The 22,499-nt window shown below is 39.2% G+C and overlaps 4 protein-coding genes across 4 annotated transcripts; 3 read left to right on the top strand and 1 right to left on the bottom strand.

Moving 5' to 3' along the window:
* The first annotated feature begins 2,611 nt into the window (after nucleotides 1-2,611).
* LOC122147125 (NAD(P)H pyrophosphatase NUDT13, mitochondrial-like) lies at nucleotides 2,612-2,967 on the top strand. The gene is given in 2 exon segments (XM_042768272.1): nucleotides 2,612-2,723; nucleotides 2,813-2,967. Coding segments are annotated over 2 exon segments (267 nt in total).
* Nucleotides 2,968-5,788: 2,821 nt separating this feature from the next.
* LOC122146970 lies at nucleotides 5,789-8,482 on the top strand. Its single transcript, XM_042767316.1, has 3 exons — nucleotides 5,789-5,972; nucleotides 6,057-6,219; nucleotides 8,032-8,482. Exons 1-3 carry the CDS (start codon nucleotides 5,828-5,830, stop codon nucleotides 8,444-8,446), a joined length of 723 nt encoding a protein of 240 aa, XP_042623250.1. The 5' UTR covers nucleotides 5,789-5,827; the 3' UTR covers nucleotides 8,447-8,482.
* Nucleotides 8,483-8,556: 74 nt separating this feature from the next.
* Nucleotides 8,557-11,382, bottom strand: LOC109102096 (dnaJ homolog subfamily C member 9-like). Its single transcript, XM_042767315.1, has 6 exons — nucleotides 11,223-11,382; nucleotides 10,761-10,936; nucleotides 9,965-10,105; nucleotides 9,631-9,885; nucleotides 9,462-9,545; nucleotides 8,557-8,984 (listed from the first exon to the last, which is right to left on the bottom strand). The coding sequence occupies exons 1-6, from the start codon at nucleotides 11,347-11,349 to the stop codon at nucleotides 8,880-8,882; spliced, it is 888 nt and encodes a 295-aa protein (XP_042623249.1). The 5' UTR covers nucleotides 11,350-11,382; the 3' UTR covers nucleotides 8,557-8,879.
* A 139-nt stretch (nucleotides 11,383-11,521) lies between these two features.
* On the top strand, nucleotides 11,522-22,079 carry si:ch211-207i20.2 (uncharacterized protein LOC568537 homolog). Its single transcript, XM_019115405.2, has 5 exons — nucleotides 11,522-11,880; nucleotides 12,748-12,913; nucleotides 14,034-14,092; nucleotides 19,828-19,927; nucleotides 20,150-22,079. Exons 1-5 carry the CDS (start codon nucleotides 11,689-11,691, stop codon nucleotides 21,166-21,168), a joined length of 1,536 nt encoding a protein of 511 aa, XP_018970950.1. The 5' UTR covers nucleotides 11,522-11,688; the 3' UTR covers nucleotides 21,169-22,079.
* Nucleotides 22,080-22,499: the final 420 nt, after the last annotated feature.

Raw genomic sequence — 22,499 nt, 5'->3', positions numbered from 1 at the left:
TTTGTAAGTTGGCCCCAACCTGCCACTTTAAAGGAGTTGCAACGCTTTCTGGGATTTGCAAATTTCTATCAATGATTCATTCACAATTTCAGCACGATTGCAGCACCAATGACATCTATGATCAAGAAAGGGAAACAACATCTCGTCTGGATACCAATCGCCATCTCCTCGCCATGAAGGCAGCTTTTGAGGAATGGCGCCATTGACTCAAGGGAGCTAATCGATCATCGCAACCTTGAATACTTGAAATCCGCTAAGAGACTCAATCACAGGCAGGCAAGATGGTCTTTATTTTTCACATGATTTTAATTCACTGTGACATCGTCCAGGCACAAAGAACACAAAGGCGGATGCTCTGTCAAGACTTTGAGTAATCCTTGCAACCACCCTCCTGACGTGAATCCATCATCCCTTCTACCCTGGTTCTCACTCCCATACAATGGGACATAATTACCAAAATCACAGAGGCCCAAACCACCGATCCACCACAAGCCAAAAGTCCACCAAACCTTACTTAAGTGCAGCAGGCTCTACTTCAAAGAGTAATTCAGTGGGTTCACTTGACTCCCTGTCCTGGTCTTCCAGGTATAGCTGCTACTTTACAGCTACTCACTAATCGCTTCTGGTGGTACACTTTACAGGCAGACATGGTAGCATACATCCAGGACTGTTCCACATGTAACATCACCAAACCCTCTCACCAACTACCTGCTGGCCTCTTACAACCTCTACCCATTCCACAACACCCCTGGTCACATATAGCCATAGACTTTGTCACAGATCTACCCTTGTCGGGGGGCATACCACTATCCTCACAGTCATTGACAGATTCTCTAAGGCATGTCACTTGATCCCTCTGCCCAAAATACCCACAGCTCTCAAAACAGCAAAATCCTTATGACATTGTGTTCAGGTTTTATGGCCTTCCTGAGGACATAGTCTCCGATCGGGGTCCACAATTCACCTCCTGAGTCTAGTCTGCCTTCTGTCAGAAACTGGGTATCGATGTCAGCCTCACCTCCGGTTATCACCCTCAATCCAATGGCCAGGTGGAACATTTGAACCAAGAGCTCACCCGCTTTCTACGCTCATACTGCCACCAAAATCAGGCAAAATGGAGTCGTTATCTATTATGGGACGAATATGCTCAGAACTCCCTCCGCAAACCAGCCACAGGCCTCACTGCTTTCCAATGTGTTCTGGGTTTCCAACCTCCCTTATTCCCATGGTCCGGGGGGCTTTCAGACTTACCTGCTGTTAATTCATGGCTCCAATGGAGCGAGGAGACCTGGAATGAGGCACATGTCCACCTTCAACGGACCATCTGTCGAACAAGGGAACAAGCTGATCGTCATCGACTTGCCAATCCCAACTGTCAGCCTGATCAGTGGGTCTGGTTGTCTACCCGTGATCTTCGCCTAAGACTCCCTTGCAAGAAGCTCAGTCCCAGGTACGTGGGTCCATTCAAAATTCTCAGACAAATAACTTCCATTTCATTTCGATTGGCTTTGCCAGCAAATTATTATATCTCACCTACTTTTCATGTGTCTTTGTTTAAGCCCACTGGTGGTTCGAGAGGAGAAGAGGACCAGGAGGAAGCTGGTGACCAGAGAACCCCTCCATCATTGTGGAAGGAGAGGCATATCGAGTTCACAAGATCCTGAGTTCTCGTCGCTGGGGCAGGTTACTCCAGTATCTAGTGGATTGAGAGGGGTATGGTTCGGAGGAGAGGTCCTGGGTCAATGCAGAGGACATTCTATATCCCTCTCTTACCACTGAGTTTCATAGGACCCATTTGGATAAACCAGCCCAAGACCCTGTGGAAGACCCTCGCAGGGAGGGGGCTCTGTCACAAATCAAGCCTCTGTGGCTCCTTCCTATCACCACCAGAGCGAACCATCACATGAGTACTAACTCTCCTTGCAGACTTCATTTCCCATGACCCCGTGCCTGAGTCTGATTACCTGCACAGTTGCGTATCATTATCATGACTTTTTAATCAGTGCCTATCCTCACCTCTGTGCGAAGTCTTGTTTTGCTACTCCATTTCAGAGCGTTTACACCCTGTTTGATTACCTGTTGCCTACCTAAATTGTTTATACCCATTTGATCTTTCTCTGCCTGCCTTTCTGACTGGATTTGTTCTACGCCCTGTCTGCCGCCTACTGGTTCTGATTCTGCCTTTATGTTGCTCTTGAACTGTTGATTGAACTTTGTCTGCCTGACTCGTCTGTTTATTAATAAAGCTGCACATGGATCCCATCATCACTGACTCCTCATTACAATAGGTCTATAATTATCTATGTTACCTACCATTCCAGCTTTGTTCTTAATAACTGGCACTAACGGAACAGACAACATTGAATCTGGTAACACACACCATGAATCAAAAGGCCAGTAAAACAGACTAATAAAGGGGCTATCCTCTTACTTCCATATTTTAAGATGTTCAGCAGAAATATTATCTAGGCCACTAGCTTTATTTTGAAGCAATTTATTTATAGCATGATCCACCTCACGTGACATAATCACCATTGGATCATTAACTTGAATATCATCCATATTATACAATTCATTTTGGACTTTAAGCTGCTTGTCCTTGACCTGTAAGATGGCACCTGTTGTGATCATGCTGGTGTCTGATGGGAGCAGATGTTTGCTGGCGCACCAGGCCATGTTTCCTCTAGGCATGTAGAGTGCACTCTCTAGTTTCTGTGACATGGGTGAGTCACACTTTCTCACAAGCAGCTGTGCACATCATATTACTCTGTGGAGTTACCTAACCATTTTGCTCTATCAAAACATTTTTCAGGAGAGTCAGTGGAGGATGCCCTGCAGAAAGAGGTGGCAGAAGAGGTGGAGAACATTCAGTACTCTGGATCACAGCACTGGCCATTCCCACAATTCTCCTTTATGTTAGCCTGCCACGCAACTGTAAACCCAGCCAGCTGCGGCCGGCTTGAATGAGCAGAGGCGGGCAGCTTGAGAACGGTGTGGCAGGCGGATTCTACGAAGGAGTGTACCTTGGTCTGGAAGCAACCACATGTGATGACCCACGGGCTGGATGCCGCTTTGTCAGGTGAAAGCCGATCCGGCGATCCACAGTGCAAAGTTGATGTATTTCCTCAGAGACCAGCACGGATTAGCTCCAGGCATGACGAAGCGGATATCGTCCTGTTTTGGAAGGCCAAACAAAGTAGTTTTGCTTTCACAGTGAAACACACAGCATATACAGGTCCTTCTCAAAAAATTAGCATATTGTGAAAAAGTTCATTATTTTCCATAATGTAATGATAAAAATTAAACTTTCATATATTTTAGATTCATTGCACACCAACTGAAATATTTCAGGTCTTTTATTGTTTTAATACAGATGATTTTGGCATACATCTCATGAAAACCCAAAATTCCTATCTAAAAAAATTAGCATATCATGAAAAGGTTCTCTAAACGAGCTATTAACCTAATCATCTGAATCAACTAATTAACTCTAAACACCTGCAAAAGATTCCTGAGGCTTTTTAAAAACTCCCAGCCTGGTTCATTACTCAAAACCGCAATCATGGGTAAGAGGTTAACCCAGAAGGCCATCATTGACACCCTCAAGCGAGAGGGTAAGACACAGAAAGAAATTTCTGAACGAATAGGCTGTTCCCAGAGTGCTGTATCAAGGCACCTCAGTGGGAAGTCTGTGGGAAGGAAAAAGTGTGCCAAAAAAACGCTGCACAACGAGAAGAGGTGACCTGAGGAAGATTGTGGAGAAGGACCGATTCCAGACCTTAGGGGACCTGCGGAAGCAGTGGACTGAGTCTGGAGTAGAAACATCCAGAGCCACCGTGCACAGGCGTGTGCTTTTGAACCAGAAACAGCGGCAGAAGCGCCTGACCTGGGCTACAGAGAAGCAGCACTGGACTGTTGCTCAGTGGTCCAAAGTACTTTTTTTTCCGGATGAAAGCAAATTTTTGCATGTCATTCGGAAATCAAGGTGCCAGAGTCTGGAGGAAGACTGGGGAGAAGGAAATGCCAAAATGCCTGAAGTCCAGTGTCAAGTACCCACAGTCAGTGATGGTCTGGGGTGCCATGTCAGCTGCTGGTGTTGGTCCACTGTGTTTTATCAAGGGCAGGGTCAATGCAGCTAGCTATCAGGAGATTTTGGAGCACTTCATGCTTCCATCTGCTGAAAAGCTTTATGGAGATGAAGATTTCGTTTTTCAGCACGACCTGGCACCTGCTCACAGTGCCAAAACCACTGGTAAATGGTTTACTGACCATGGTATTACTGTGCTCAATTGGCCTGCCAACTCTCCTGACCTGAACCCCATAGAAAATCTGTGGGATATTGTGAAGAGAAAGTTGAGAGACGCAAGACCCAATACTCTGGATGAGCTTAAGGCCGCTATCGAAGCATCCTGGGCCTCCATAACACCTCAGCAGTGCCACAGGCTGATTGCCTCCATGCCACGCCGCATTGAAGCAGTCATTTCTGCAAAAGGATTCCCGACCAAGTATTGAGTGCATAACTGAACATAATTATTTGAAGGTTGACTTTTTTTGTATTAAAAACACTTTTCTTTTATTGGTCGGATGAAATATGCTAATAGGAATTTTGGGTTTTCATGAGCTGTATGCCAAAATCATCAGTATTAAAACAATAAAAGACCTGAAATATTTCAGTTGGTGTGCAATGAATCTAAAATATATGAAAGTTTAATTTTTATCATTACATTATGGAAAATAATGAACTTTTTCACAATATGCTAATTTTTTGAGAAGGACCTGTATATGACATGACGGCGGAGGCAACAACAATACTACAACGAGAATAAAAGGTACGCCTTCTTTCTTTGCATGAACATCTGGGTGGCGTTATGCAAATCTTCCCACATACTGACGTAGATATGTGGGGGCGTGTTAGAACGAGCCATTTCAGGGGGGCGTGGACGAGTCTCAACTTTTATAAAGAATATCTCTTTGGATTTGAGACTTTAGTCTTTGCAACTTCACAGATCTTCTTTATTCACCAAGAGCTTATAACACTCCAAAGAGAAAGGAAAATTTGAAATCGCATCATATGACCCCTTTAAGTAATCATGCATCTAATATGCATTGGGTTACCACTAATTTAAGAAACTAAAGATAAAATAGACATGAAAACCTGTATTTCCTGTGATAACCAGAATACTTGTCCTTCTTCAGTGATATTCAGAGAAGGACTTTTATTAGAGTACGCCTGGAAACTGGAAAAAAATTATAAATTGAAAATGATAATAGAAAAAGAAAATAATTATGATTGTAATCATGATTTTATATAATGTAATTATTATGCATACATATTATACTTGTATAAATAATTATATTTGTAAGTGTTGATGAATTGCATGAAGAAGCAGCTGAATTTGGATTTCAAGGACACACTGCACTTACCTCAAATAGTCCTAATCAATCAGTACACTGCAACCGTTTCTGAAGAAAACATTTTAATGTATGTTTTTTAAATTATTTTTATGACTCTTAATTATCTTAGAATAAAAACAGCACCAATAAATAGTTGTTTCAATAGTTTTAAAAAAAAAGACTTTTGTGTTGTTTTTAAGGATGTACTGTTTCTTTTTTAAAATAAATAAAATGTACATTATGTAATTAAAATGTATATTTACATTCATAGTACTTTGTGCACGATGAATGCTTTGTTGTTGTTTCGTTGACTGAGAGGAAAAACTCACCGACCAATCAGATTCAAGCCTTTTCTTTACGTATCGATCCCGCCTCTCCTGCACACTTGGTGGCACTGATGCGCTAAATCCCGCACTAGATCAGTAGAAGAAGAATGGTAGTCAAGATGGACGCGGAGCTGTTGTTGTTTTTGGTGTCTGAGAACAAGGAATTATTTGATAAAAACCACAGTGAGTACAAAAACACGAAGCGGAAAGAAGTTCTCTGGCAAGGAATAGCAGACAAAATGGGAGTCGATGGTGAGTTTTGTTGGTGTCGCTTCTAATGCAGCGTTACTGTCAGCGCGCCTAACCACCCGCGTCAACGTGTGTGTGTTTGTGTAGTGGAAGAGGTGAAAGCGAAATGGAAAAATCTAAGAGACACATACACCAGGAAAAAGCGGATGGAGCAGGACGGGAGTCTGGGTGGAAGGGCAGCTAAGAAAAAGAAGCAATGGAAATATATGCGAGTGATGGACTTTCTGGATCCCTCCACAGAACACAGAAGGTATTCGAGAGTGTTTCATTTAAGCCTGCTTGCAAGACTTCAGAGTTTGGAAAAACAAACAAAGTCGTCCCTTTTTGATTTCACTGAATGTTCGCTATTAAAATCCAACTGACAGCGGTGACGTCACTGTACCATTTGTTTTTTTGACGTGTGATACTGGTCATTAAAATACTGGTTCATTTATTTTCTTGTTTCATTTGTGTATCAAATTACGTTTTTCACTGCCTTTGAGATATTTAAGTTATGATTGAAATAGAATATTACCATACTAGTAAACTTTTTATGAAAGTTCTCAGTGCAGAGCACACTATAGTGGACTCAGCCTCCTGTTTACAGTGTGATATCTTTTTCTAGTTTATTATTAGATTGGGCTGGCAAGTATGCAGAAATTTTTCGTATAAAATTGGATTCAATGTTTATAAATAAATTACATTTTTATTTTGGAGATGACAGCTGGATGCTGCAGGCAGAATTAAACACAATATGGCATAGTAAGTTAATGTTTGAAATATTTAGCTTTGGATAATGCATACTAACAAATTCCAGTTTTCTAGTAATAATACACTTTTACGTTGTATACTGCAAAGTACGTTACTATTCCTCTCTGAACACAACTGTCGCATAGCTAAAGTGTAATAAAAGTGTATTCCATGTTTTTTTTTTTTTGTAGTCTGCCCTATTAGATATTTTAAAAGGAGTAGTTTTGATGAAATGATTTTTTTTTTAAGAAAATCTCAGGCCACCAAGATGTAGATGAGTTTGTTTCGCCATTTAAACAGATTTTGTCAAATTTAGCATTACATCACTTGCTTATCAGGGGATCCACTGCAGTGAATGGGTGCCGTCAGAACGAGAGTCCAAACAGCCGATAAAAAAACATCACAATAATCCACAGCTAATCAACACGACTCCAGTCCATCAGTTAAAGTCTTGTGAAGTATAAATCTGTGTATTTTTAGTAAATCCATTAAGGCAGTTGGACATTTAAACTCCCGCTTCTGTTCAAAATACCAGTCTATAATCCATAATAATGCTTAATCCAGTGAAAAAGGCCATCCCCTGTTGTCCTCTCACATCAGAATTCACTGGCATATTTGTTTAGAACTGTTTTGGGCTGTTTTCACTTGATCTGTGATTTCTCTCGTGATTCAGATGGTGACTGATTGAGACAAGAAAGCTAAATTATGGATAAATTTTAGCAGGAAGCACTGGTTTGAAGTTAAAAACATTTTGAAGGATTTCTTTCTTACAAACAGCTTTTTGCTAATTGATGTACTGGAGTCGTTTGGATTATTGTGATGTTTTTATCAGCTGTTTGGACTCTCATTCTGACGGCACCCATTGTAATGTAATGCTTAATATCTCCAAATCTGTTCTGATGAAGAAACTTATCTACATTTTTGATTGCATGAAGGTGAGTACATTTCCATCACATTTTCATTTTTGGATGAAGTATTCCTTTAACATAAAACATTTGTCTAGAACAACTTGATGTGTCCAACAATCAGAATCACTAATTAAAACCATTAGGTGTTTACATGAACAGATTTTCTAATAAATGTCAGTTTAATTACACCCACACCAGTTCCTTCACAACTGCTGCCATGTGCACGTTTTTTTTGTGGTATACCAATAAATATGTAAAAATGCTCCGATTAATCTTCCATTTACTTAATCAGGTAACATTTTAGTCTTTTGTAGCATTGTAGAAAACTATCATTTAATTGTGTTTACATTTGCATTATTTATCTGTACTGTAATTAAGCATACAAAAGCTCATGGTTATTCACAATGGTTTTTATTGGTGTTCAGTGTCATATTGGACAGCATTCCCAGCAAAATCGAGGATGATGAGCCAGATGAAGACAGCGGGGCCGAACCAGCCAGCACCAGCTCAGGAACATCAGTGACAAGTCCAGGAGCGATCCGGTCTGACATTGTAAAGAGAAGGCGATCAGAGACACTAGAGCTGTTGGAAAGATATCTGGCATCTAAAGATGCAAAAGACAGAGAGAAAGATGAACAGCAAGATGACATCGATTTATTTCTCCGGAGCTTAGCACCTGCGTTAAGACGCTTACCTGCTTCAAAGCAGTCCTTGGTAAAGCTTCAGATCCAAAAAATACTTCATGACGCAGAGTTCGGACAGCCCAGCTTTCCTCAGATATCCTCAGTGTCACCAAGTAATCAGTTGTTACTACAGTGTAGTGTTGTAAAACCCAGTTAAAATGCTTTTTTATTGAAAATAAATGTAACTTTTAAAGAAGTGACTTTGTGCTGGTTGTATTATAAATTCAGTGTTGAGTGCTCTTTTCTGTATTACTAAAAAGAAGTATGTAAATACAAACCACAACTTTAATATTTATTATATTCAGATAATCATAAACAATAATACTTACGAAATAGGAAAACATATATACAAAAAACTGTTAAAGTAACATCTTTCTTTCTTATTTGATCCACAAGCTGGTCTGGACAAGAACACATGAAGCAGATTCACACTAATCCACTCGAATAAATGCTTGAGAATGTGTCACATGGTATTAGTATCGATATGCTTCCTTAAACCGGGTCAGTATCCATTATAAAGCATCATTCGATTTTTATGTACAAGATGGATTCTATAACATTTGGTAGAAATAGCCCAGTATGGTGACTGTCTACTTTTTCTTGCCCTTCTTTCCTGCTGCTGGTTTCTTGCAATATTTGGCCTCCAGATCTGAGATGAGGGAGTTGAATCCGTTTTCTTTGGACTTTTGTCTTTGCTAAATAATAAACAGAAGCCAAAGTCAATTGTAATGCTTTTATAGAGATTGTGACTTGAACACATCAGATAACAGCAGAAATAATAACCCAAATAAAACTTATATAATAGCATATATGATAGGCATTTAGATGGGATGAGCCTGACCCCTTTCATTTCAGAAAATCCATTACTTTTCAGCATGCAGCTTATGGTTATATACTAATTTCTGATAAAAACCGGAGGTTATTGTAGGTCATTTCACGTACTGATTCACAGTACATTAATTGAAAGATGAACTGCACAAATAACTAACTCAAATGTCACATTTCGAAAACTAATCCCATCCAAATGGTCCGTTATTTACCTTTGTACAGATTTGCACGTACACTGCCTTTCAGCTTTGTAATTTATTCCTGTGATGGCATTTTAAAATCTATTCATATAGAGTACACATCTGGCAGATTAATACAGCCTGTGACATCTTAATGGTTTTTACCTTTATCATAGCTACCAGGCTGTCCTCACTGTTCAAGCCCATCTCCTTCTGCATTTCCTCTGCCTCCTTGCTCTCTTTTTCTGCCTAGAATGTCAGGATAATTCGTCAAAGACTCAAACCTTATTAAAAAAATTATTTCATAGCAAAACTTTAGAAAGTGAATCAGCACCTTTCTTTTGCGGATGTTCTTCTTTTTGGCACTTTCGTGAGTGAAGGCCTTGTAGGCTGGCACCTCTTCATCGTCAATGGCTTTCTGTAGTATGTCTTTGACACGTGGCTCGTCTTCATGAGTACAGCACAGCGCAGACTCCATGATCAGATCCATGTCACCTTCATGTTGTAGGTAAAGTCTCTTCAAGTCTTCTACCTCTTCATCAGAGCCTTTATACTGCTTCTCAAAGTCCAAGATATCTTGCAATGTGATCTATAGCAGAGAATTTTGACATTTTAGCAACTGCCTTTGGAAAAAACAACATACATGGTACAAAAAAAAAAAAAAAAACCTTGGGAAACAATCTTCTCCAGTGCTCCTCCCAATTGCGATCTTGATCAAGGGTGTCTGACTCTTCGTCCACTATTCCCTGTTCATCATAGACTGCCCTTTGGTCCTTGTCAGCCAACACTGCATAAGCCTTTCCCAGCACCTGTGGAAATATTGAAAATGTTAGGTTTTAGGATGTATTCATGTAATTGTCTCAAAATGTCACCTGCATTTTTGGAGTTGTTGTGTGCCAACCTTTCTTTTTTCTTTTAATTTTATAGGACAATGTTGTGAAGCAATCATTTTCCATTGCTATTGCTTTGGCATAATAACATCTGTTGGATTTGTACTGGTCAGACAACGTCCAGTCTGGATGAACATACACAACTAAGATTACTCCATAAACCCTGCTCAGTTTTTATAATCATCACTCTGTCTTCTGCTTTTCTTTGGCTTCCTTTATTAACCTTTTAGGCTCATAGAAGACTAAATAAAGTTTTGTTAACTAATTCTGGGTATCAAACAAGACCTGCTTATAACTGGTTTTGGATAGCAGACAAAACAGGATCTGGTAAAGAGACTAGATCTAATATTCCTGGAGTGGAGATCTGATCTAACAAGGTGTTTGGTGAGTTTTGTTCATCTAAGAGTACAAGTGTGACCCGTGAGTTAGATGCACTGCTAGAGGGTTAATGTTGATTTTGTGGATCGAGTTTTAAATCGCTTCCTACTACTTTAGACGACACCCGACCATTCAAGGAGGTTCTAATAGAATTCTGGGAAGAAGTGCTGCATTAGAAGTACAGTGTTTAACGAACCTGGAACTTTGTGGTGGCTAACTCATCCCCAGGAGCTCTATCTGGATGAACCTGCAGAGAGACTTTATAATACCCGCGTCTGATCTCAGAGTCAGATGCTTCTTTACAAACACCCAGAACTTCATACAGGTTAGAGGTCTTGAAGAGCTCCTCACACTGCTCCAGTAAACCCATGACTGCACGAGGGAGAGAAAAAAACACACTAAATCATCCATTACTATATTAACCTTACAACATGTAAAAGAACGTTTTTTTATGAACGCTAAACATTAAAAAAGGACTTAATTTATGGTTCTCACTTCTCACTGTTATTAAAAATCCTATGTTTAAGATTAATCTTAAATGTTCCGCATAATGCATATGCGTTATTAAACACTCATACACGATACATCTGACTTACTTTGCAAAAATAACAAGGTTATTTCAAACCAATTCAACTTAATGTTTTATTAACGATCTTACCAGAGAGATGACGGTCACGTTGAAACTGTTCAAAAATGCCTGACAGAAAACAACAGCCAGACGCTATCAGCACACAACAGGTCGCGCCAAAATTTTGGCGCTTTGTGTAAACGTCACAAAACGTCATGACGTAGGGCAGCTGTTAGTTAAATTCAATATTCATAACTACAAATTTATTAACAAAAAGCATTTTTTTCTGTTATTTTCGGAATACTACATGTGTATTAAATTATAAAATACATTGTACAAAAAATAGTCAATAATGCACTTTTATTATGCATTCTAGGACCCGGATTATAATTGTCGCTCGCTGTTGTACTTCCGTTTATTACAGCCCACTGTTTCCTAAAGTATGTTTACCGTCGTTTGCTCACTTTAATGAGCCCTCAATGCAGAGTTTAGTTTTTTAATTAAACACAGGACAACAGCGACACTTCCAGTGTTGTGAGTTTTAGTTGCAGGGACAATGTCTCGCTGCGTTGCGTTACAGACGCATCTGGCGTCCGTGGTGGAGGCGTTAGTTCACGCCGCGATCGCTGAAATGTGCAAACTTATGCAAGAGGAGACGCTGTCATTTTTGAGCGGTGATGTTTCTAGAGATCACTGTGAAAGCGAGGCCGTTGAGTCAAGAATGAAGATGGAAAAGGAGGAGAGAATGGTGAGAATATATTATGTTGTTTAGAGATCTGCGGCCTGTAACCTTAAACATGCGACGCGTTCGCAGCCCTATAAACGCGTTTGTGCATATAGTATAAAGATCAGCGCGCAATATGCGCAGGTCTCAACCTATCTGAACGCAGCTGCTGTCAACATATCACATTTAATTTGTGCTTAACTGATACTGAGTTTTTAAAAGTCAACAGAGATCATACAGTTTAATAAAAGTAAATGAGTCCTGCACGATTATGACAAAAAATCATAGTTGTCAATTATTCCCTTGAAATTGTAATTGCGATGATTAATTACGATTATCACAATTTACATATTGAATGATGTTTATGCCATTGTTTGATGCAACTGTACGCCATATTTTTATATGAAAATAAACAAGCTAAAAACATCTTAACTGAAAAACATGTAGTGGTTTTCTATAGTATTAAGCCTCAAATGTCAACTATACATCGGATTAGTTTCTTCTTTAAATTTTTATATATATAAGTTGAATGATATTAGAATGTTATACTTAAACTAAAATTAAAATAATTGGAAAAACCCTTAAGCACGCAGAATAACATAAGTGGACACTGGACGATTAATTGCAGCTTTGAATGATTACGTAATTGTGGCAGCCATAATTGTAATCGCGATTAGAAATTCGATTAATTGTGCATACCTATAGGAAATAATAATAATCTTGGAATTAAATGTAAACCTGTTTTCCACAACAAGGCTGTGAAAGATTTTGAAACTGACAATAGTTGGAATGAACTTGCCAATAATCTCAAAATTTCCACATAGTGCCTGATTTATTAGATTATAGATCCACAACAAGTAGGCTAATTTGTAATTATTAATTCTTTCAGAACAGTTTGCATCTGTCATGGAGGTGCTGGGTAACGAGGCTCTTGGGAAAATAATCAAACTCGTTGATGAAACCAAATTTCTGTTGGATCTGGAGTGCAAAACATTTTCAGGCAAGAGGGCAAAGCGGCCTGGCAGCATCTTGAATATTCTGTCTGTTGGAGGACTTGGTAAGAAATCTAATTCAGTGGTTATAAGTAGTGTTGTTTTTGGGGGCCTGTTTTAATTTTAGTCTTACTCTAGTCTTTGTGTGAAGCTGTCATTTTAGTTTTTATTAGTTTTAGTCATGGTCATACTCCAATATTTTTTTTTTTTTTTTTCCTAGTCTAGTTTTAGTCGACGAAAACTGATGACAATCTAGTTGAGTTCAGGGCGATTCTAGCCGAACATGCACGTCTGTGTCGGCATTTGTGTGAAAAAGAAGCAGTTTAACGTGAAGTTTAAACTCCATCAGGTGCTTTTTGACGGAAAACGCTTTTTTTTGGAAAAAATGTTTGCATAGGTTGTCCAAGGCTTCTTATTTGAAGTACGTTTTATTTTTACTGTATAAAATAGAATTAGAATTCATTTAGATATTAATTATACACTATTTGCTTAAAGTTGTCTTGTGTTTGATGCGTAATACAATAGTTTAAGATTGTTTTAAGTTTGTACATAAAGAAATTATTAATTCATCAACTCATTCATCACAAGATGTACTGGCAAATGACTTCTTCTCACCGGTGATTCCCGACGGTTTTAGAGGACAATTACTCCTCGTCACTCCCCTGTCATTTCAAAGAATAGTACAACGGCGAATGCGACAAGTATAAAACCCTCGTCCGTTTGGGAAGGAGCGCTCGCAGTCAGCGGAGCCAGGCGAAAGTATACATCCCGCCTAACTTTGTTTGTTGTCATCTTCTTAATAAATAATGCCGCGATTGGGACTTGAGCAAGTGACGTCGGTCGCATCTGCGCAGTGAGACACAGGAAACAGAAATACTGCAAAATAATAATAATATCTAAACGAGACGAAATAACGTTAAAACATTTCGTTTCGTCTCGTTTTGGTCACCGAAAATGAAGAGACATTTTAGCATAGGTTTTATTTTGTTAACCACATTATAGTCATCGTCACATGACCAGCATTTACGTTGCGTCTCGTTTTCATCACATGATAAAGGTTCGTTGACGATGATATTTAGTCGTAATTTTCGTTGACGAAAGCAACACTAGTTATAAGCATACAATGTGTAATGTTAAATATAAGTTTTGTTTTTGTTTTGTTTTTTCAAATTATTGACATTTTAGAAGAGGAACATTCTTACGATGGAAGTGCGAGAAGCCTGGAAACAAGAACAAGAAATGAGGTAAACTGAACAACTTGTAGATCAAAGCTATTCATATTCAAGGCTATTAAGATGGCCTCCGTGGTGTGCTCCACAGTTGTTTTTGTGTTTTTGTTAGTTTGTCCTGTCTTTAGTTATAACCCTGCAATCAGTTTCACCAGAAATGAATTGCTGGACAATTGCCACTACACACTACCCGATATTTTACCGGTTTTCGACTAACTTATTCTGATGTTTTGCTGGATGTAGTAGTTGGCGGAGCAGCAGCGCTGATCATGCGCTTCAGGACGCGCAGACAGGGGAAGTGAGCCAGCGCATTCGTGAAGCTCAGGCAGTGCGGATTTCAAACGCCGTTGCCTAGCATTCATCTGGCGAACCTCCGCTCTCTACCCAACAAAACAGATGAACTTCTTCTGCTTCCCGGACAAATAAGGATTTCTCACACTCTGCTGCTCTGTGTTTCACGGAAACCTGGCTGAATGATGTCATACCGGACAGTGCGCTCCATGTGCCGAGCTTTCAGCTGTTCAGAGCGGACCGCAACGCAGAATCAACAGGAAAATCGCGCGGCGGCGTGACATGCTTTTACATCAACGAAAGGTGGTGTACAGATGTAACAGTGTTAAAGAAGATGTGCTGTCCCGATCTAGAAGCGCTTTTCATTAACTTTAAGCCTTTCTATTCGCCGCGGGAGTTTCACTCGTTCATTCTTGTGAGTGTTTACATTCCTCCGCAACCGCACGTGAGCCTGGCTTTACAGAAACTCACTGATCAGATCACAGAGACAGAACAAGAACACCCAGACTCTGTTTTAATCATTCTTGGGGACTTTAATAAAGCAAATCTCTCCCGTCAACTGCCAAAATACAGACAGCACATCACATGTCCCACCAGAGACAGTAATATATTGGATCACTGGCTAAGTTTACATGCACCCAAATAATCCATTTCTTATCGGACTGACGACTCAATCGGATTGAAAAACATTCATATAAACACCTTAATCGATCTGATTGTGCTCGATCCGAATGAAATTTCGATCGGATTGAAGGGGGTGGTTTATTCCTCTTCTAATACGATTGAACCACGAAACTGAAAGGACTGCGCATGTGCAATGACAAAGAAATAACGTAATGACACATGGAATGAGTGGCTCTTCCTTTTGAATAAAGTGTTGTATAAATGTCCTGTCATTATAAAACTCTCCTTTCACTCGGCAACTGTGAAGTGGAGCAGGACAACCTTGTTTTGGAAACTCATCCACATGCAACCCGTTTTGGGCATGGGGGGGCATTTTTTATTTTTTTTGCGTGATAAATATGAGCAGCACAGCGGTTTATATGTATATTTATCCATAAACAGGTAAATATTAATTCTGCTGTTAAAAACAAAGAAATCGTGTAGGAGAGTGGTAATTATGTGCGAACAGTGAGAAACTCTATATTATCTATGTCACTTTCACTTCACTTTCACAATTCAGCAGTGTGCGCATGTCAATAAATCTATTCCGATTTGAAGCTTGTGACATATAAATGTGCACATGAACCCGATCACTTTATTTAGCGTCCATGTAAACATGCATGTAAACGTAGCCAGTGTTACACTGCAATAACAGATAACAATAACAATTACACTGCATATCACTCTGTTCCACGTGTAGCTTTGGGGCTCTCTGATCACTGTTTGGTTCGTCTTATACCGACCTACAGGCAGAAACTGAAATCAGTTAAACCTGTGTTTAGGACTGTAAAAAGATGGACTAATGAAGCAGAGTAGGATTTAAAAGCTTGTTTCGACCTCACTGATTGGAGTGTTTTCGAAGCTGCTGCCACCGATCTGGACGAGTTCACACAGATTGTAACTTCTTATATCAGTTTCTGTGAGGATATCTGTATTCCTACCAGGACTCATCTAACTTATGACAACGACAAACCATGGTTCACTGCAAAACTCAGACAGCTCCGTCAGGCCAAAGAAGATGCTTACATGAAGGGGGGCAATGTCTTGTTTAAACAGGCCAAATACACACTGGAAAAGGAGATCAGAGTGGCAAAGAGGAATTATTCTGAAAAACTAAGAACTCCGTTCACTTCCAGCGACTCAGCATCAGTGTGGAAAGGTCTGAAAGAGATCAACTACAAGAGACCAACTACAAGACACCATCCCCCAGCACTGTGGAGAATCAACAACTGACAGACTATCTGAATGAGTTCTACTGCAGGTTTGAAAAAACACTCCACACCAGCCCTGAACACCTCTCCACACAGCCATTCACACCATTCACAACTCCTGCAAACCCCCTCTCCCCCACACCTGCAATTCAGATCAGCGAAGACATGGTGTGTCAGGTCTTCCGGAAGCAGAAAAGGAAAAAAGCACCAGGCCCAGATTGTGTTTCACCAGCCTGTCTGAAATCCTGTGCTGACCAGCTGGCCCCCATTTTCACACAGATCTTCAACAGATCACTGGAACTGTGCAAATCCCTTCATGCTTCAAATGCTCCACCATCATCCCCTAGGGGTGGGCGATATGAGCTAAAATTCATATCACGATATTTTACACTGTCTAGGCGATATCGATATTATATTGCGATATTAAAAAAATTACAGGCAAAATATTTAAACCTTATATAACTAGAAAAATTTAGGGATTGGACAGACATGAAGAGTTTTTTTTATGCCATTGTTTTTTGGCCATTGTGTAGTTGTCAGGGAATTGTTGATTATATGCTTACCAAGGCTACGTTTATTTATAAAACAAATACAATAAACACTGTAATATTGTGAAATATTGTCCATTTAAATGATCTATTTGAATGTTTTAACATATAGGTTACTGTATTCCTGTGATCAAAGCTGAATTTTCAGCATCATTACTCCAGTCTTCAGTGTCACATGACCCTTCAGAAATCATTCTAATATGATTTGCTGCTCAGTAACCATTTCTGATTTATTATCAATGTTGTAAACAGTTGTGCTGCTTGATATTTTTGAGCAAACTGTTTTTTAAGATTCTCTTATGAATATTTGAAATGGTCCTTTGTGTCAGAGTTATTTAACTCAATATAACTCTGATTCTTCAATGGCGCCATGTAGTGGTCTGTTATTGATACAACCACAACTGTTACAACTGATAACGGAGCGCTCAACCGAGTACTGCGAGTCATGTTGAGGTAATTAAAATGTCAAATTAATATTTTGCGTTCAATTATTTACTTATCAGGCAAGTGGCCGCATGATAATCGGTACAGTTATGCAGTGTAGTCTTTATCACCCTGCAAAGGTTTCTTTCGCAAAATAATCTGCTGACTGTACACGATCCCTCAGTTTGGGGACCACTGGAGTAACGGTAGGCGATTTGTGCTCTATTAATTTGGTCTGTTATGATGCTCTGTGTTTGATTACTAATGCCTTTGAAGTACTGTGTTGCACGCAGAGGACAAAAACGTTCAGTCTCGACTCTTTATCGTCATTTGTGTTAAAATTTGCAAAGCGTACCAAATTGAACAAAACTATATAAATGCAAAATTAGAATTCATGAATATGTAATGGTATACACGGTATCACAAAATCCATATTGTGGAACGGTGGTCACTTTCATACCGGTATAGCGCCCACCCCTATTATCCCCATCCCAGACAAAATAAAAAAATTACAGGACTAAATGACTAAAGGCCTGTGGCTCTAATGTCTATGTTTTAATGACAGCGAGGAGTGCTATAGGTGCACAATAATTCATCTTTGAACTAAACTACAGATCACATGTTATGAGAAATATTTTAGCGAGATCAATGATGAATGAACTTTTGTGCGTACGCAAAATCTGTGCCTACGTACACTTTTAGGATGAAATCTACGGAGAGTTTTATAAAAGAGACCCCAGGGACTTATGTGAGGATCCTGTTTGTGGACTTAAGCTTGGCTTTTAACACTATCATTCCAAACCTTCTCCTGCCCAAACAAACTCAGCTCTCCTTGCCCACCTCCGTCTGTCTGTGGATCAACAGCTTCCTGACAGACAGGAAGCAGCTAGTGTGGCTGGGAAAACTAACATTCAGCACCCGTATAATCAGCACTGGTGCCCCTCAGGGATGTGTGCTCTCCCCACTGCTCTTCTCCCTCTACACCAACGACTGGACTTCTAAAGACTGCACATCTAAAGACACCACACTTATCAGACTCGTTCAGGATGGCGACAAGTCTGTCTACAGACAGGAGGTTAAAGAGCTGGCTATCTGGTGCACTCTCAACAACCTGGAGCTCATCACGCTCAAAACAGTGGAGATGATTGTGGACTTCAGGAGGAACCCCCCTCACCATCATGAACAGCACTGTGACTGCAGTGGAGTCATTCAGATTCCTGGGCACCACTATCTCTCAGGACCTGAAGTGGGACATTCACATAGACTCCATCATTTAAAAAGCCCAGCAGAGGTTGTACTTCCTTTGCCAGTTGAGGAAGTTCAACCTGCCACAGGAGCTACTGAAACAGTTCTACTCTGCCATCATTGAATCCGTCCTCTGCACTTCAATAACTGTCTGGTTCAGCTCAACTACAAATCTGACCTCAGAAGACTACAGAGGGTAGTCCGGACTGCTGAGCGAATCATCGGTACAACCCTCCCTTCTCTCCAAGAACTGTACTCATCCAGAGTGAGCAAAAGGGCTAGCAAAATCACCCCTCACATCCAGCACACTTCCTCTTTGAACTGTCGCCGTCTGGTCGACGCTACAGAGCACTGAGCACCAGAACGGCCAGACACAGGAACAGATTCTTCCCTCAGGCAATCCATCTCATGAACACTTGACAATAACTGTGCAACACACAACACTATTTATACACACTACACTTATTTATCTAATAACTCAAATTTGCACATAATATACCTGTACATACAAAACTGTCTATTATAATATACCTGCACACACAATTGTCAATTTGTAGATTGTTATTCCTTATTTACTTAGTTCTAGTTTGTATTCTTTTATTATCTGTGTTTGTGTTCTGTTGCTGTCATTCTGTTGCACTGTGGAAGCTTCTGTCATGAAAATAAATTCTTCGTATGTGTAAACATAACTGGCAATAAAGCTCATTCTGATTCTGAATATATTGAATGTAATTTATTCCTGTGATGCAAAGCTGAATTTTCAGCAGACAGCTATTATTCAGCCTTCAGCTTCACATGAACCTTCAGAAATCATTCTATTATGCTTCTTTGATGCTTAAAAAGCATTTACTATAATTATCAATATTTTTGTGGAAATTGTGATATACTACCATTTAAAATGTAAAGGAAGGACACATTCAATTGTTCAAAAGTGAAAGTAAAGACATCAGAAATGTTGCAAAATATTTCTGTTTCAAATAAATGCTGTTCTTTTTACATTTCTATTTATCAAAGAATGTATCAGTGTTTCCACAAAACCATTATTAAGAACCATTATTAATATTTGAGCACCAATAATAATTGATAATAACTGAGCACCAAATCAGAATAGCACCATAAGAATGCTGCTGAAAATTCAGCTTTTCTATCACAACAATAACTTTTTATAACATATTTAAAAAAGTAGATGGTTACTTAAATTTGTAATCACAATATGTCTTGGTGAGCATGAGATATTCTTTCAAAAAAATTTAAAAATCTTAATTATTCCAAACTTTTGACCGGTAGTGTAAGTCTATAAGGAAATAAAGTCACTAGTAAATTGCTTGGCTATATTATGATTAAATACATAACTACTTTATGCTTGCAGTCTGATGAGGCTGTAGAAGAGCGTCCAGAATCCCCACTGACGTTGGCTGTGACGATCAAAAATGAATTTGGAAAAGTTGACTTGAAGTCCATCACTACTGGTATGTGAATGATATGTTCAATTACAAATGAATGAGATGAGTAGAATCTATTTAATGAATCCATTCAAAAGACAAGTTGCCCGTGTATAGAACTACATGCTGAATCCATCAGAATTTAACACAGTGATCGATCAGATATTTCTATGGCAAAGTCCCAAAAGAATTGTGCTGTAATAAACAGATATTTAGCCAATGACAATTATTTAATTCCTCCCCTGACAGGTCACTTAAACGCTTCGTCAGAAGACAGAGTAGCATCTGTTTTGCCAAAAGACATCAGTGAAGATCCTCAAGATTCTGTTACGCTCTTTGGAAAGAGATCCTTTATTTGTTCAGAGTGCGGCAAGAGTTTCTCTTCTCAAAGCAACCTCAAATCACATCAGCGTGTTCACACTGGAGAAAAGCCTTTCGGCTGTGTTCTCTGTGGCAAGGCTTTCGCTCACAAACAAAGTTTGTCTGACCACCACCGTGTCCACTCAGGAGAAAAGCCATTTGTTTGTAAAGTCTGCGGCAAATGCTTCGGGAAAGCAGCACACCTCAAAACCCACGAAATAATCCACACCGGCGAAAAACCGTTCGGCTGCAACGTTTGCGGAAAAAGATTCAACATTGCTCAAAACCTTGTCAGGCACCAACTCACCCACACCGGCGAAAAGGATTTTCGATGTTCAATATGTCAGAAAAGTTTCACACGGGCCGTAACACTAAAAACGCATCAACTTATCCACACAGGTCAGAAACCGTACTCCTGCGTGTCTTGCGGGAAGGCGTTTCGGCACGCCGTCAATCTTAAAAACCATGAGCGCATCCACACGGACCAGCGGCCTTTTAGTTGTGACCTATGTGGAAAGACCTTCAGGCAGGCTGTGAATCTGAAAATTCACAAACGGATCCACACGGGTGAAAAACCTTTCAGCTGCAAGGAGTGTGGGAAGAGCTTTAGTCAGCAGAGTAGCCTCATTTCACACGGCCGCACTCACTCTGGAGAAAAACCCTTTGGCTGCAATTACTGCGATAAGTGGTTTAACAATACAAACAGTCTAAAGTTGCACCAGAGGGTCCATACTGGTGAGAGGCCGTACAATTGTGAGTATTGTGGCAAGTGTTTCAGTCAAGGTAGTCACCTACGTACTCACAAACGCCACGTTCATGGAGGGGGGAAGCAGTACATCTGCGATAAATGCGGAAAGAGGTATGCAGATCCCCGCAATCTGAAATTGCACAAATGCGTTTATGCATAAATGTGGTGTTGTAGATGATCACAAAATGAAAATTTGCAAAAAATTGACTCACCCTCAGGCCATCCAAGATGAAGATGAGTTTGTTTCAGAACAGATTTGGAGAAATTAGATCACTCACTAATGGATCCTCTGCAGTGAATGGGTGCCGTCAGAATCACAACAACCCGCAAGTAATCCTTCAAAAAACTTAAGTCCATCAATTGCCGTTTTGTGAAGAAACAAACTTATCTACATCTTGGATGGCCTCAGGGATAGTAAATTTTCATTTTTGTGTGAGCTGTTCCTTTAATTATTCTGAGTTGTGAAATTTACATATTTATTGGCAATAATGTGGATTGTCAAGTGGCCCCAAAGGATGAATCTCAATTGATGTGACAGTTGTATTTTACTTCACAAAATATCATAGTTTAGATCATGGGTTATATCATAGAACATTTTTGAATTCGATTTTAGGACTCTTCTGTTTTGTAAAAGGTACTAGTTATCACAAATAGCGATTTATTTTGAATGATGCCATTATATATTTTGTACATTTCTTTATTAGCGTGGATCCTAATTGAAGAAGCTCATTGTATGCCTTCATATTTATGTTTGATAAGTTTAATATAATACAAGATATTAACAGAAAAATATTAGCAGAGAGAGTTGGTTTGATATCTAAAATTCTGATTGTCTTTGAGACTGATATTGAAGACGGTAATGTCAAAATATCCTAATGTTAATAATATTTATTTTATAATTATATTATTTACAGCCCCAGAGGAGCAAGATGTATAAACATACATATTAACAAATAGATGGCATTGCTATAGTCAGATATTTAATTTTTCTTGACCGGTTTTCTGTCAAAACATTTATATTTGATTCATGAAAATGTTGCCAAATACAGTTTTCAATAAAGCATTGTTCATCTTGTGTGAGTATCTTCATCTGCTTTTAATTATAAATTATATTACATTGTTAGTGAAGACTGCAAAAACAGGATATGGTCAAAATTTGTGTATTTTGACATATTTTGATTTTGGCCTTATTCAATGTCTTATTCAGCACATAAAAATGTTTAGAAATATTTTAGAATACAGAAATATCATATTTGTTTTTTAGGTTGTTCAACATAAGGTGTTCATTCCCTCCATGATCTTTTCATGGGAAAATAACGTTTTCAAAGATTACAACTCATGTTGAGAAATTCCCTTTAAGGACATAGTTATGCTATGAAGAGACAGATTATACTGCTATCATCCATACATTTTTACATTACCTTTTTTCTTCAACTTTATGCTAGTGTATAAGGGAAAATCTATATCTTTTAACCTTATGCATTTCTTTTG

This window comes from Cyprinus carpio, chromosome A12 (genome assembly GCF_018340385.1).
Source record: "Cyprinus carpio isolate SPL01 chromosome A12, ASM1834038v1, whole genome shotgun sequence".
NCBI lineage: Eukaryota > Metazoa > Chordata > Actinopteri > Cypriniformes > Cyprinidae > Cyprinus > Cyprinus carpio.
The sequence above is the reverse complement of the archived record's forward strand: the minus strand, read 5'-3'. Positions and strand labels throughout refer to the sequence as shown.

Coding starts and splice junctions, on each gene's coding strand:
- si:ch211-207i20.2 (XM_019115405.2), top strand. CDS start 11,689: ATGTCTCGCTGCGTTGCGTTACAGACGCATCTGGCGTCCGTGGTGGAG. Junction 14,093..19,827: donor AAACAAGAACAAGAAATGAG/GTAAACTGAACA, acceptor TTATGCTTGCAG/TCTGATGAGGCTGTAGAAGA. Junction 19,928..20,149: donor CTTGAAGTCCATCACTACTG/GTATGTGAATGA, acceptor CTCCCCTGACAG/GTCACTTAAACGCTTCGTCA.
- LOC122146970 (XM_042767316.1), top strand. CDS start 5,828: ATGGTAGTCAAGATGGACGCGGAGCTGTTGTTGTTTTTGGTGTCTGAG. Junction 5,973..6,056: donor AGACAAAATGGGAGTCGATG/GTGAGTTTTGTT, acceptor GTGTTTGTGTAG/TGGAAGAGGTGAAAGCGAAA. Junction 6,220..8,031: donor CCCTCCACAGAACACAGAAG/GTATTCGAGAGT, acceptor ATTGGTGTTCAG/TGTCATATTGGACAGCATTC.
- LOC109102096 (XM_042767315.1), bottom strand. CDS start 11,349: ATGACGTTTTGTGACGTTTACACAAAGCGCCAAAATTTTGGCGCGACC. Junction 10,937..11,222: donor ACGTGACCGTCATCTCTCTG/GTAAGATCGTTA, acceptor TCCCTCGTGCAG/TCATGGGTTTACTGGAGCAG. Junction 10,106..10,760: donor TAGCCACCACAAAGTTCCAG/GTTCGTTAAACA, acceptor ATATTTCCACAG/GTGCTGGGAAAGGCTTATGC.